At 48.1% G+C, this 15,025-nt stretch overlaps 2 protein-coding genes across 3 annotated transcripts in view; one reads left to right on the top strand and one right to left on the bottom strand.

The window, feature by feature from the left end:
• Positions 1–15,025, bottom strand: part of LOC139050738 (extracellular globin-E1-like) — an 82,822-nt gene that overhangs the window by 58,846 nt on the left and 8,951 nt on the right. Inside the window, exon 1 of one of the 2 annotated variants that reach the window (XM_070527423.1) lies at positions 432–540. The exons of the other annotated variant lie outside the window; for it this stretch is intronic. Within the exon in view, the coding sequence (XP_070383524.1) occupies positions 432–510 (79 nt within the window). The 5' untranslated portion in view covers positions 511–540. Of the gene's footprint in view, positions 1–431; positions 541–15,025 lie in introns of those variants that run through there. 2 annotated transcript variants of the gene reach the window in all.
• LOC139050737 (organic cation transporter protein-like) overlaps positions 436–15,025 on the top strand; it is a 14,863-nt gene continuing 273 nt past the window's right edge. The window contains exons 1-6 of the mRNA XM_070527421.1: positions 436–775; positions 2,698–2,793; positions 6,276–6,491; positions 9,595–9,812; positions 12,012–12,267; positions 14,056–15,025. The exon at positions 14,056–15,025 is cut by the window's right edge and continues 273 nt beyond it. Coding sequence (XP_070383522.1) covers positions 9,721–9,812; positions 12,012–12,267; positions 14,056–14,643 — 936 coding nt within the window. The 5' untranslated portion in view covers positions 436–775; positions 2,698–2,793; positions 6,276–6,491; positions 9,595–9,720 and the 3' untranslated portion in view covers positions 14,644–15,025. The remainder of the gene's footprint in view (positions 776–2,697; positions 2,794–6,275; positions 6,492–9,594; positions 9,813–12,011; positions 12,268–14,055) is intronic.

The raw sequence follows: 15,025 nt of genomic DNA, 5'->3' as shown, positions 1-15,025 counted from the left end.
AGCAGCTTTCCCGACAGGGAGCCTGCCGCCGTCATCAGCTTCAGAAATGAGCACAGCCGAATCTGGAGAATCTCCACCGTCGGAGACCTCGCCCACGATGAAAGTTGTGCCTAAGTCAGCCGCCAGGACCACCGTCGCCAACCAAAATAAACCGCTGTCCACTGCGACCACCAACATCTCGACGAAACGTGCAGTGTCTCCACTATCACTGGCCCATACAACTGTGGTGGCACCAAACAAATCACTGTCTTTAGCAAACATCGCTTCGGAAGTGGCCGCTGAACCGCGAGCATCCGTGACCGAGACAATGGCGATGAGTCCTAGCGAAATAGCATCATCTGCGACCGAAATAATCACGACAAAATCGAAACCGCTGCCGCTACTGTCGGCAGAGACAGCCATGTTCGAATCGCAAGAAGCGCCGACCTCACCTTTCACTTCGCCCAGCCGTGGCAGGGACGCCGAGCAGACGTCGAGCCTGACCGAGTCCCCGGTGCAAAGCCTGTTCATCTTCGGGCACGGTGGATTCCAGCGGGTAGTGCTTGCCTTTGCCTGCGTGGCTGCGTTCGTGTCATACACGCAGAGCTTCTTGCTCGTTGCGGAGTCGCTACCCGTGAAATACTGGTGTAAGGCGGACCTGCGACGCGCCTCCAGCTTGGCTGAGTTTTCGGCCGGGTGGATTAACGTTAGTGCGCCGAGCTACGGCAACGAAAGTTTCGACCAGTGCACGCGTCCCGACCCGTCACCGACCGCCAGCACAGGCAGCACGCGGCAGGTAGGATTGCACAGCAAGGGTGCGATCTTGTACGCGTTCCAAAATAGAACGGAGGCGGTCCGTTCCACCGAGCCGCACATGGTTGGTCAGTTTGAAAGGTGAAGAACGCCATGACGTCAATTGTGAAGTGATATCTGCTGTCAATCATTCCGTGTTGTCTGCTATCGGACAAACGCAACGGAACGGACCGCCAATTTCGCGGCGGAAAGAACGGACCGCCTCCGTTCGAGTTTGGAACGCGTACAAGATCGCACCCCAAGTGTCCACTTCTTTTCCGGTATCCCAGCATAAGAAATTTTGCGGTAGCCGGAGAACACTGCCACTCTTGCAGTGTCATGCTGGGCGTTACAGGCACCTGCTTGATTTGGAATAACAACGCATTTAAAGAGGCAGGAGTTTCGCTCCTGTTTTCTGGCCTGCCCAAACTCGCGACGCAGAGCGTTGGCCAAGTCACTGCCTGGAACGTTTGCAACCAGCAAGTATTAGGCATTCGCTTTCAAGTATGTGCGTGTCGAAGCACGTAGTCTTGTAAAGGGTTTGGAAGCAGGCATTATGGCACGGCACTTTGCGTGAAAGCATGTACTGCAGTACAAGTTATACAGTTTAGTCCACTCGTGGAACATCTGATTAGCATCCAATGCTCTATAACGCCCACATTGTAGCGAGAAACACTACGATAATTTACGTGGATGTACATATATTATTGAGTGGCTATTTAACTTTACATTTGAGCGAATACGATGCTTGAATGGCCAATGCGATGTTCCTGGGTGACCTTGCACGCTTGCCCAAGCAGCAAGCTCATGACTTTGAGACGAGCTACTGCAGCTTCTCTCTCACAAACATGCGGCGCTTTGATGTACTTCCGCTCACTACGCTCTGCACTGCGGCACTGCAGTGAAGATGGGAAGCTAGAGCGCGGGTTCGGTATGACAATAAAATCTATCATGGAGACAAGAGCCCTTTCAGTGTAATATGCTCGCTAATTCTAGAGAAAGACAGTTCCTATAGATGGGAGCCTTTACTGCATGTCACAACGTCAGATTATGACCAGGTGTCGGGTCGAGATCGAGCGGCAGAAGTTCGGAGACGTGTGAACTCCGTTACGTAAAGCCGAGTGAAGTGGAACTCGATTGCTCCTGAACCGATTAGCGCGTGCGTAATCTTTCGCCTTGTAGCTGGAGCTAGAAGGCGAAAAAATCGTGAGTACGTATTGAGCCACTGCATTTGGATTGGTCGTAAAGACGGTGCATTCGAATGGCTACCACGGAAGTGGTCACAATACTTTTGTCAATGAGAACGGACGAAAATGCCTTCTTTTGCTTCATAGCCATGCGCTTATGGGTTGGTAGCTCAAAAATTATAGCGTTCGTTATACAGGGCGTATGGAACGGGCGAACGACAGTAAGAACATAGGGCAAGCGTTGATGTTTGCGCCATTGTTTTTATTTTGTCATGACAATTGTTATAGAAGAAAATATAAAAAATACTGGCGACAAGCGCGACGGATCGCCTCTTCACCTCCTTTATATGCTATGTTTCTTCAGGTAAGCATTCACGTGTGAAAAAAAAAAGAAAGCTGTTTTGTTGAAATCCAGTGTTCATCGTGTGTTCTCGTAGCGCACTGGTTGACGATATGCGCAGTATAATATACATAAAGTAGTATTACTTAACATTGATTATACTTGTGTGTTCTGAAGAAGCGACGTTGTAGAGTGATAAAGTAAAGTTTAAATTATTCCATAGGTTAACCTGCTGTCAGAAGCAAGTTACGTGGAGACGTTTATTCCAGATCGGTCTGGCCTATAGGAATCACCGTCAAATCAGTTCCACTGCCCTTTGGAGCGCCCCGCTCTTCTGGTTCAGACAAGTTTTTGGGCTGGCATTGCCTACTGTGGCTCAAAATATTCATTGCTTTGCAGGTGCCGTGCGATCGCTGGGAGTACGACAAGACCAAGTCCAAGTCGTCCATTGTCGCCGAGTGGGACCTTGTCTGCCAGCGGAAACGGTTGAAACAGGTAAGCAACGATGGGCGTTTTTGGTTAGAGATACAGAAACACCATGAGGCGTACATGGTCCGTAGTTGACTGCATTTGATTTTCATCGGATTGAAATTGGAACTGAAATAGGTACTGGCAGTAGATACTTATGCATCTTCAGCGCACTCAACTCCTTGCTGCAAAGAGTCAGGCGCTTTTCCCGCACCTAAGGACATATTGGAGCCCATGTCTGCATGACAAGATGGCAGAGAGTACACCCAAAGCATGGCAGCCCGTGTAAATTAACAGAAAAGAAGAGCGGAGTGCTGTAAATTTCCCTGTGAGAGTTGAAAATTGCTGGTTTATACAGCGGAAATAAGAATTGTACTGCTTATAGAAGAGAACATCATAATCAATTGCGTAAGCTCAGAATGCCCAACCGAAACATTTCTCGTTCCGGGTTTCGTTGTGGTTCAAGAAAAATGGTCCCCTCCCGGTTAAACAGTGGGGCAACACAACGGTTAAAACTTGTTCGAACCTGTACAAGTTGACTTGAATAACCAAAAAATAATTAGGGGAGACCAGCATAAATTTATGTTTTAAATCACAGAGTACTCTAGCCTGCTACTCTTCTTTGTAGAGGGAAGGGAAGTAGAGGAAAAAAAAATCTGCATAACCCACCACCTCATGATGTCTCTCAACGGCAATGTTTTCAACATTAAATTAATTAGCGACACAACATATTGCCACCGTTGAAATGGCTTATGCATTAAGCGTGTACTGCAGCGAGACCCCTCTTTCGCGCTTACATCATGACAATCGGTGCCCTCAAGCAGCGCCGCTGTGAAGCCTGCGTGTGTGTTCGGAAAAGAATGGAACGTTGCTGCAATAGCGAATGCTGAGAGACGCGTAATTCGGCAACCGAACTCTCCTCTCCAACTTCGATGCTGATGATGATTTACAATTGACATTCAAAAGGCGGCGGTATGATAATCACCTAGCCAGCTGGAGTGATTCAAGTACGCTATATATGCTTTTCATTATAGCATTTTTGTGTACATCATCCTCATATTTTTTTTTCTTTTTCATAACTTCTCTATCTACCTAGCACCGATGCGTACGTTGTAATGACTCATTGACAATGGTACTAGTGATGTTGCTTCTTCGGAAATCTGGGAAAAAGGCATGAAATTACAAATGAGGCAGCATACCAAGCCACAGCTGCAGGTAATGCATGGATGAAATACTGCAGTAGTAGTGTCTGAATTGAAAACGATTGCTTTATTTTTTTTTTTGAGACCGGAGTGAAAAAAGAAATTAACTTTCCGGTTCAGTTCCGAGCAAAACAACATTTTCTCCTGGTTTTCGGTACGGTTCCGGTTCGATAACCTGCGTAAGCTACAACGGAGAAATTGCAGACATTTTTCCGCTGCGTCTGAGCTTGCACTATTAATTTAGTAATATCCTTTCAACGTCGAACCCAAATGTTAGCACGTTGAAGTTAAAATAATCCACTGACTTGGTTTGGTCGTAGTTACACATTATATTGTTGAAAGTCATTTCAGCAACTGCGGCTTCCTTCAACCAATCTCGATAAATGCACGTTGGAGCGCCTATATCTCAGGCATTCGGGAATCTTGTCTTCAAAAACACGCAACCTAGATGCTCGCCGCGAATGCGTGGGGCTTATGAAAATATCCGGGATATCCCACTCACGCGCTTAGCAAGTGCCTACTCGACTGCTGGCGCTGATACTAAAACATTTCGTCTAGACACATCAGTTGGTTTAATGAGGTAGAGTTCTCTTATCGAGTTTGTCTTTTTTTTTTACGCGCAAGCGTAACTGGCCAGCTAGCGTAATGGCGAATGTTTGTTCGATGTCTCGAAGGAAGCGGAGGAGGAAGGCGCCTCAGAATCGCGCGCGGGGAAAAGTGTAAATGTGCGCGCTGGGCGCACGAAGCGCGCAGCAGAAGCAACGCCGCCTAGAGGAAAGTCTAGGTGACATTGAGCGAAGCGGGGGAGGAGAAACGAGATGAAGTGTCACGGAGGAGGGAGGTAGGCGGAGGCGCGCTGGGTTGACCTCCTCTGGCAGTTGGTGCAATTTTTGTTTGAGATGGGGACGTGCCGGCTTCGGCTCGTGCCAACATCGTCTTGGCTCGCCGTACGGTGTTTGTGCGAGTGAAACCGCGCGTCGGTGAACCGACCATGGTGGATCAATTTCACGCGCGCAAGGGAAGAAAGCGGGGAAGCGCACCATCTTCCCAATGGGGGGAGGGGGTGTCGCTCTACGGGTTCCACTCCGGCATCAATCGTCACTCCCATCGCATACATGGACGAGGGACAAAAAAGGACGATGAATCAGTCATTGCCATGAAACCATCATTCATTGCCACGGAACCAGACTTGACTAAGTTTCAACATTTAATTCGCTCACGACTTATCGACTAATCTCATTATTATTTTTGGGGACTTTTACAGTGTTTTCGATGTTTGTTGGTGTTCTTCATTGCAGTGGACTTATGTTCTCCTAATATGTACTAATGTTTTCTCTGTAACAATTGTGACCTAATAATCTTGTATATTACCTATGTTTCACTGTATTACTGCTTCTGTTACATTCTCTTGCTTTTAGTATCTACAAACTATTACCAGTGCCTGCGACGCCCCCCCCCCCCCCCCCCAATGTAATACCCTCGTAATGAGGGCCTTTGGGGGTATTTTGAACAAATAAATAAATGCAAGCGCTGTCAGCGCTTGTCTTCGTCGTCCTTTTTTGTCCCTCGTCCATGTATGCGCTGTAAGTGACGATTGATACCATAGAATACCAACTAGCCCGTATCCAAACTCTACTCCGGCGACTGTTGCGAATGGCGCGACTGCGCGAGCCCTATCTTCAATACTATCAGCGATATGGACATTGTAGGCGCGTAGGCGCACTTCGGGCCGATAGCTTCGTGTGCGCTATAGCAGGTATACGCTGGCGCGTCAGCGGCGTTCACCAAGTGAAACGTTACTAGCTTTTTTTTTACATTTACGTGGACGTTCTGTTCTTGCCCGCCGGCTTTGCTCGATAAGCCGTTCGTCTCTTCTTTTGACCAAGAGGCCAGATGGGCCGATTCCCGAGATATTGTACGGTTGTGTAGATCGTCCACATTGCCATTTCGTTAATTTCGTGCTACATTAGTGCTAATTACGCCTGTACCACTGATTTTACCTACTCTGCGACTAATTCTCGCCTCTTATCTAGTTGGTAACTGTATTTCTACAACTTTTACAGGTTCGCACGACACTCCAACGTAACAAAATTGTCCCTTTCGTTCAGAGGTTACAAGATAGCCAGATCCGAGTTTCGCTAAACCCACAACTCAGCAAAGAAGGCCTTGTCTTCAAAAATTGAAAGGGATAGAATGAAGGCAGGTGCCAGAAGACGGGTAGAGTCCGGCTAAGGCTTTAGTCTTGCAGTGGACCTTAAATTAATTGACGACCTGAGTGGACCCATTCCTTTGTTCTCCTTCTCGCAGCTGATCTGGGCCTCCTTCCTGATAGGCGGTGCCGTGGCAGTGCCCACTCTTGGCTTCACAGCCGACGTGGTGGGAAGGCGGCCAGTGTTGATAGGAGCCCTGATATTGCTCCTGATATCCGGCACCGGAGCCTGCCTTTCCAAATCGTTGGCAGGGTTTACGGCACTGCGGTTCGTGTCAGCGGCATCGTCCGGCGCGCTCGACGTTACCTCCACGGTATGCATGACGGCAATCTTTGGAGTAGAGCAGAGCGACGATTGAGACTTAGTGGTGCGTCAGCAATGCGTAGGTTGGCAACTCACTCAGGCTCACTAATACTCACTCAGAATTAGACGCACCTATGCATCCGAGCCTGATTGAGCCCGCCTGAAGCGATTTTTGGTCAGTGGAAACAGTGCCCTAGTATATATGTGAGTGAGAGGCCCCGGAATAAACGAATTTTGGTGAATCTGAGTCCGAGTGAGCTTAGCCGAGTTGAATAGTGGTAAATCCTGGTTCGAGTGAGCCTATATAATTTGTCAGTAAATATGGGTTAGTTCCATTTCATTTGCCTACCTATAGGGGCATCAATGTACTAGTAGCAGCCATCTGCTATAGCACTAGTATGCTTTCATGTTCTGTTGGAGCTACACCAAGCGCCTGCGTGACCTTTCTAGAGACCCAGGTTATCACTGTCACATAAAAAAATATCTTTATATGCCTTGATTTTTGAACTGATTTTTTATTTACTTCAGGAAAGAAGTACATCACAAAATAAGATAGATCAATAGGCTAAGCTGATGGAAGCCCGTAATCATCGGTACACAGTGGCGCTCGTTTTAACAGGCATGATGGTCTGAAAACTGATAGGAACAAGAGCAAAAGAAAATACAGGACGCTTCGAATTTGTAGCTGGCCAGCAAGAAGCCTTTACTTGCTAATACGAAGGTATTACTCACTTTTGTGTCATGTGCTCGGGTATTCTATAATTTCGTACCAGAAAATTACAACTCCCTTTGTTTCCGCTGAAGCATGTGGTCGCAGTTTAAAGAAAAACCCAACATCAGTTCTTCTTGTTTATATTCATGCGCTATCAAAGACTGTCGCTGTCTATATGACTATTTAAGAACAACGTTAATGTGTTGCAAAGTGATTTCAGCTGTCTGGCCAATGTTTATCGTAGAATGCTTCTTGAAGCATCGCCGCTGATGCACACAAAATGAGGGCGCAGCGATAGCAGGAAGGACGGTGCCCCAGTCCGGATGTTGGTCTTCTCTCTATTGTGCATTGTACCCACTTCGAGAAACGTTCTGAGATAAATGAACGTGCTATTTAGCATAATTAAGTGGCGTAACGAAGCACACCCGAGCACTAGTTGGTATCTAACCACGGACTCCGTGTTCAGGCATAATTCCTCTGAGGAGCCGCCAACTTAAGCCAATATTTACACATGCACAGTGTGAGGGAGGAAACTCTCGTTATGGCATGAAGAATAGAACTGCAAGCACAACGTGAAATGTGGAGTGAACAGCTAGCTGTGTAATTGCAGCAGGCAGTTCCGGGCTATCTGGGGGCCAATAAACAAAGAAATCATTGTTTTCGCATGTGTGCATTGTCCCCCCACCCTAGACGACTGTTTCACAACGCATTATTTGAACACGAAAGTATGACGTGTTCATGTCATATTTTCGTATATATGTATATTGCTTTCAGCCGGTATGGATACATTCTAACGTTAGGCTGTGGATGCAGAGGTTCCTCAGTGTCTTCTTGAATTAATGTCCCGTCGTCGAATAAGCGCATAGTTAAAGGCTTCCTGAACTGAGAGACGTTTACAAGGAAGGCTTTACAAGCTATGCTTGACGTTTTCTTTTTTTTTCCAAGGCAGGAGTAAAGCTTCGTTCGTTTTCTGTCCTCGCTTCACCATTGGAACTTGAAGCTTCTCGGACGATGATCGGCAGTTGTTGATCAAACGCAGGCAGGAAGCGATGAGATCAGATGTACAAGAAATATTTATATGTAAATTGTTCTATATACATGGCAGGTAAAACAAATACATTACAAATTTGAACAATTCAGAAACAAAGTCTCACTCTTCGACTGTCTCAATGACTGTTAGAGCCCAGACTCGTTTTAACGTACATAGTACGGAGGCTCACTGATCTATCAGCAATCCTGATTTCAGCCAAATCTGAGGGACAGCATGTCGTCCCGATTTTTATAGCCCAAATACACAAAGAAAAAAAGGCGGTAGGGCGGTTGGCCCGTCCCACAGGTTCAGTTGCCAATCAGAGTCAAACGTTTGTTAAGCCACAACCCACAAGGATGGGCTTACTCTTAAAAATAAACATATTGGAAAACAAAGCTCTTTTCCTTAAAACTCCGTTGTCCTCTCATTTCTCCGTAGTTAGTGACGGGCTCAGCAAAACACGCCAGGCCCGAACATCTTATCGCTAGGCCACCTCAAATCCCAAGGGCGTCTCTAGGCAGCAACTGTCTCGGAAGCAGGGGCATCGATACCACGTAGTGCGGCCATACTCAAAGTTTGTCCACATGGGAGACTGATGGCCCTCCTTGTCCTTCAAACTTATTGTCTACAATACATAGTTCTCCGAGTGCGTGTTTCCAAGACGCCGTCGTCCGAATGCACTCTTTACATGTACACCGCATCCCTACAGCGTGCACTGTAAGCTAGCCTTCGACACCACACAGGCAGTCGCACCCAACAACAAGGCTGGCGATTGCGTTCCGGACGCGTAGAAGATTAGGTCCATGCTTAGTGCATGCGGCACGTGGTCAAAGTTGCTAAGCCCTTCTTAACCTCGGCGGCGCCTCCAATTAGGTACTCGAGAGCCAGACCCACAATACCGTGTACAGCGGTCCCTTTCAAGGCTGGTCTGTGTGGACTCGTGTGACCGTCGGCGGACTGCCAACACCGTGCGCACAATACCGACTTCCCGGAATCGGCACTCGCCCTCCTGGCGCCTGCCGCGACGCGTCACCCAACACCGCGTGGTGCCTGTGACCCCACATAACACAGCAACTGTTGCCCCGCTGACATGGGGGGAAGTGAACCCCCTCTCTATACACAAAGCACGTGGCCGATTCGTGACACTTAAGAACACGAACAATCAGAGCGACCTTACAGCAGGCTTATGTGGCAGAGTGTGGCCATTGCTCGTGAAAACTTCCCTCTCTCGTTCATTATCGATTCATACCCCGTATCGCTTTCCCACGCACAGGGTAGCAATTCACATCGCTTCCAGTCTGCCAAAGCTCCATACACTTGTCCTCCTCTTTTCTGTCTCTCTCTCTCTCTCTTTGAACCTTCTGCAACCAGGTGCTGCTGTTCGAGTCCACGCCATCTGGCCCGCGAGCGGCTTTCGTGGCGGCCTCCGTGAGCCTGGCCACGGCCATTTCCCCCTTGTTCGTCATTGCCGTGAGGGAGGTGTCCTCGACCTGGCGCATGCTGCACGCCGTGCTACTGGTACCAGCGCTATTGCTGACGTTCATGGTGTGCGCCATCGAAGAGTCGCCCCACTGGTGCCTATACAACAAGTGAGCTATGTAGATGTCGAAACACGCTCTTCTATACGCCGCCCAATATGGTCAGAGCTTCAGGGGAACGCCAGGCGCGTGTTTACACCACTTTTATCGAACCTTTCTTTAAAAATTTATTCCACTCGATATAAGTAACCAGACAAGTGGTTCAGTATGACATTAGGCTGAATGTCGGTCGCAGTTCTATCACGAGGGCAGTGTCATGGGAAGCATAATCGAAGTAAACACAAGTAAGAGGACTTCAGAAGAGTATAGGCTTGGGCTGGTTGGTAACACATAGTTACGCTGGAAGTATAGCGCGGGAAGGACGATCGACAAAGACTGGACAGGACAAGCACTTGTCCTGTTCAGTCTTTGTCGATCGTTCTTCCTGCGCTACGCTTCCAGTGTAACAAATGAGAGGTTGATAGATGAGGGCAGTTTTCGAGCTAAGCCGATCGAAATTGTTATCGACAAGAAAAATCACAACTTAAAAATGCACTGTAACCATTGAAGATGATTGTCAATGTATGCGAAAAGCCTGAACGAGCGAATGAAAGAGTGAACGAATGAGAAAGAGCGAGCGAATGTTTTTCTTGCTGTGTCCGACCAGCGATCACCGACCGACGACCAAGGAACCACAAGAACGGCAAATCAAGCAAAGAAACCTACTCGCTTTAAAATTACTGCATACGGTGACCTTAACGGAAAGAATACACTATATGTACGGAAGTCGACTAAATATACGAGAACGTTGGCACCATACCGAGCAACCTCTCGGGAAAGAAGGTATAAATTCCCCTTTAATAACCATATTTTTCTGGAAAGAGACAACTATGGTCTATGTCCTCTTCGGTCATTCTGCCACATATTTACGTTGGGTTGAATGATTACGGTGCGCCTTGTTTTTTTTTTCTTGCGTGCAATAGGCGGGGCTTAATTAGTGCTGCGGTTAGGTACTGAAGAAAAGCAGCAAAGATTGAGCTTAAAGGGAGCCAAAAGGAGCCAAGCATATTATTATTGCTCCACATTTGTCATCATGATAAAAAAGAGTTAGCCAGCTTCACCACTCGCTGGCTACAACTCCTAGTCTTAGCGCTATGGCTAAGTGGCTGTGATGCTGTGCTGCTGAGCACGGGATCCCGGTCGCGGCGGCCGCATTTCGATGGGGGCGAAATGCAAGGACGCCCGTGTCCCGTGCAATGGTGGCACGTTAAAAGTCCCCTGGTGGTCAAAATTACTCCCGAGTCCCTCGCTACGGCGCTATTCATAATCGAATCGCGGTTTCGTGAAGTAAAACCCGACAATTAAATATAGGGCTGACTATAGTAGACACACATCAATACCCCAGAAAGTGGACGAGAAAAGGGCGCCGCGGTAGCTCAACTGCGAACAGTATTACACGCGTAATCCGTAGACGTGGGTTCGTATACCACTTGGGGGTGGTTGTTTTTTCATCCACATTTATCTCCATTTATTTATGATTTCTCTATTAGAACTGAGATCTACGAATAATTTCCACTATGCGGTTCTTCATGTCATTGAAGGGTGGTGATAATGATGTTCTGACTGATAAAAATCGGGCTCCTGGGTTTCCTTTCTTCTCGTTCATATGTGTCACACATGGACATTGCGACAATACCGCTAGATGGTGCTGAGTGTACAGAAAAAATTGGAGATGTACGTACAAAAGCAATGTTCGCAATGTGGGGTCAGAAAATTCGGTTGTGGGAGTTCATAGGGCTTTTCTCCTTTTTTTCTTTTTTTAACCTAGGTAGGACATTAGGCAGTATAATAGCAAGAGCTTGGTGGCGCAGCCCACCGTCCCCTTCCAAAGGGCACACTCATCGCATCCAAACATCACATCACATCCAAACATCACATCACATCCAAACATCACATCACATCCAAACATCACATCACATCCAAACATCACATCACATCACATCCAAACATCACATCACATCACATCCGAACATCACATCACATCACATCACATCCATCCATCCATCCATCCGAATTGCGAGAGAGGAGCCTGGCTACAGTACGTACCTCATACATGACGCGCTTTCGGTAGTGGCCATATGGCTTGTCACTACGTTGCTTGAATGCACTACCGTCGACAGATATCTTGCGATTTCTTGTTTTGTTTTGTTTTGCAGGAATCGTCTAAGCGCATCTTTTCACTTTCTTCTTCTTTTCGCAAACCACACGCAGTAAGTTCGACGATGCCGAGCGCGTCATCTTGTGGGCGGCTCGTCTCAACCTCGAGGACCCGGACCTCGTGCGTGACCGGCTCGACCGGATCCGCAAGGCCGTCGAGTCGCGCGGAGGCGGGACGTTCCAATCCGCGAGGCCTCTACGCTGCATCACGTCGGTGCACATGCGCTCCCGCTGCTTCTCCCTGTTCGGATGCTGGTTCTTTGTGTACATTGCCTACTACGCGCGGGACTACGAGAACCTGCCTCCCTGGGTCGGTGCTTTCATCTACACGATAACATTTAACTCAATTCAATTCAGTCTGTGTTACAATACCTGCGGTGGAAAGTTAAATAGACAGCTAAACGGACAGTGGCCATTTTAAGTACCGGTAATGAAGCCGGCAAAAGACGTAGCTTTGCGAAGGCAGCATCTAAGTCAAAAACGACGTGCGCAACTTCGCCCCCAACAAGATGTCGGCTGAGCAGAATGCCTAGAAGCCCGATGGGAAGGTCGCCTTCTCAAAGCAAAACCTAGTCACGCTTTGTTATGCGCGAATGTAAGTGAAGCTCTCTTTTCCGTAGGTTCGCATACACAAAGTATTGAAATACAGCAATAACTTGTGTTTTCTTAACCTTTTCTTGTTGACCCAAGGGGAAATCGTACCACAGATGCATCTGTCAGATGGTTTCAGATGTGTTCCATTCCTTGGGCTCCAAGCTGTTTTGGTAGTTGACAACGTAGACTGTCTACAATGCTGGCCAGAATTGGAACACACCCTCTATTTCTATTCAAGTTATTTTAATCGAAAACATCGCGTTACTGTGTGCATTTTTCTTGTTCTTTTTCTCTCTTCCTTCTCCTTTTATTCCCTTTACCCCTTTCCCCAGCACAGGGTAGCCAGTCAGTATTTACACTGGCTAACCTCCCTGTCTTTCCTTCCCTTTTGTATCTCTCTTAACCGAAAACAAATGGTAAACGTTCCCAATCAGCTTTCTTTGCTTATTTGTACATTTAAAAGGTCCTACAGGATTTTTAGCAATACGTTTTTAGTGGCGGCGCAATCTAGAGTGCTCTGTTAAATTCCTTGCCGTTGATGCAGCTATCGCCCATGACGGAGGCATGAAGGGTCGTACACACGTCACTGAAGCATATACTGATATTTAGGCGCTACAAGTTAACGTATATAAGATGCGTGAAACAGTCGTCAAACATTAAAAACTAAACTTATCTGTCGCGTTTGAGCGTTGATGCACAAGAGAGCGACGCATATTTGTTGTCGTACGTATGCTGCCTGAAGCAACGCCAGTCCAAAGCAATGTAAAGAGCGTGTCGGTTTTGGCGACACTGCAAAAAATGCCAATTTCCATGCAACAGAGCGCTGGCGCCATCTGTCCCCACACGATATTTTGCTGTAGCAGTTATTGATGGTGCCATTGCGCTTTTGCAGTGACATTGCGAGCTCTATGTCTCAGCATTTCTCAACATGAAGACTATGTGAAAAATACCGACGTGATAACGCCCGAACTGTGTGTGCTTCCCAGTGAGATAAAACTTAGTGGAAGTCTACAACACCATTCACTCTCAGTGAAGGGGGTAAACGGGTTAGAAACGGCTACATGGTCGGCCTCAAAAGGGCAAGTCTGGACATGCCAGGTGCATCATATCAGGCGATGACGTAATCTTCGTTCCATCTCCAAGTGTGCGTTAGGCCTCGAGAAAGACCGCTTCCGCGGTAAAAAAAAGAAAATATTAAAGTGGCCAAGATACAATGGTTTCTGGCTAAGAGGGGATCTGTCTTTTTCAGCTTCCGCGTGTAAATCCCATTTCCGTATGAGGGGATTAGCCTCTCTATGTCTGCTATATGTGCTTGTTGGTGGTCGGGATTATACTGATTTGTTGTCGGGCAGCCTGAACGACATGAACTTAAGAGGCACGTGAGACCACGCATAAAACTGTGTGCTGTCTTATGTGCCTTGTATGTCCCTGTAGTTTAGCTTGCACTGCGACAAACTAGAAGATTGCCATCTCCCTTACTTTTCCCGGAATGACTGCCTTTAAGGGCCCCGACTCGGGCGCCCAGCTTCAAGCGGCCGTGTGGTTCGTGGTGGCCGGCAACTTCCCGGCCATGGCTGTCGCCTACGGCGTGACGCGGCGGTATGGCGGCTTGCGTTCCTTAGTTCCCCTGCTGGCCGCCTGCTCCGTGATGTCGGCGCTGCAGTCGGCCCTGGTCGCCGTGGGTGGCCGCTCGTCGCTGCTTCTGGTCTACTGCAGCTCCGTGATCATTCTCAACGTCGCCTACGTCGCCCTAGTGGTGCATACTGTCGACGCGTTCCCTACTCCGGTGCGAAGCCTGGGCTACTCCGGTGCGTTCATGTCAGGCCGCATCGGAGCCGTGATCGGTGCGCTGTTCCGGGAGTTCGAGTCTATGCCGCTGCCCACTAGCTTGATACCCACGGCTGTGACGTCACTGGGTCTGCTCGCTTTCGCGGTGTCTGCTGTGCTCGCGCCGCCTACTCCGAAGGAGTTGATCGCGGACGAAGGGTCAGCGGTTGTTTGCGACAAGTCCGGCGAAGCGTTGTTGTCGGAGGGCAGCCCGAAGTCCTGGAGGGTGCACAAGAGGCAGTCTCCTACGCTGTCGGTGCAGTGAGAGTATAAACGAATGCCGTTGCGCGTGTCTGGGTCCTTCCACGAAACTTTCTTGATGACCTGTGGGGACCTCGAGATATTGACTGGTTTGCCATCATGACCCCGACAGCTGACAATAACCGTGATGTTTTATGTTACCCTGTGCTTCTGTGCCAAAGCGCAGTTTTGTGTGCTGAACTTGGCTCGCTCATTGCTAGAGGCCATCAAACAAGTGCCGGTGTTAGTTTGCCACGTTTTTGTGATTATTTAGTGTATCGACATTTAGATGGAAGTCGCGAATTGTCGCGTGTTGGAAAAGACATGTAGGTGTGTTTGTGGATAAGACTTCGTGCCGGGATGTTTTGCTCGTGCTTCTGTATCAGGCACGCGAAGAGTAGTGTGCA

This window comes from Dermacentor albipictus, chromosome 10 (assembly GCF_038994185.2).
Source record: "Dermacentor albipictus isolate Rhodes 1998 colony chromosome 10, USDA_Dalb.pri_finalv2, whole genome shotgun sequence".
NCBI lineage: Eukaryota > Metazoa > Arthropoda > Arachnida > Ixodida > Ixodidae > Dermacentor > Dermacentor albipictus.
Note: the sequence above shows the minus strand (reverse complement) of the source record. Positions and strands in the feature narration are given on the sequence as shown.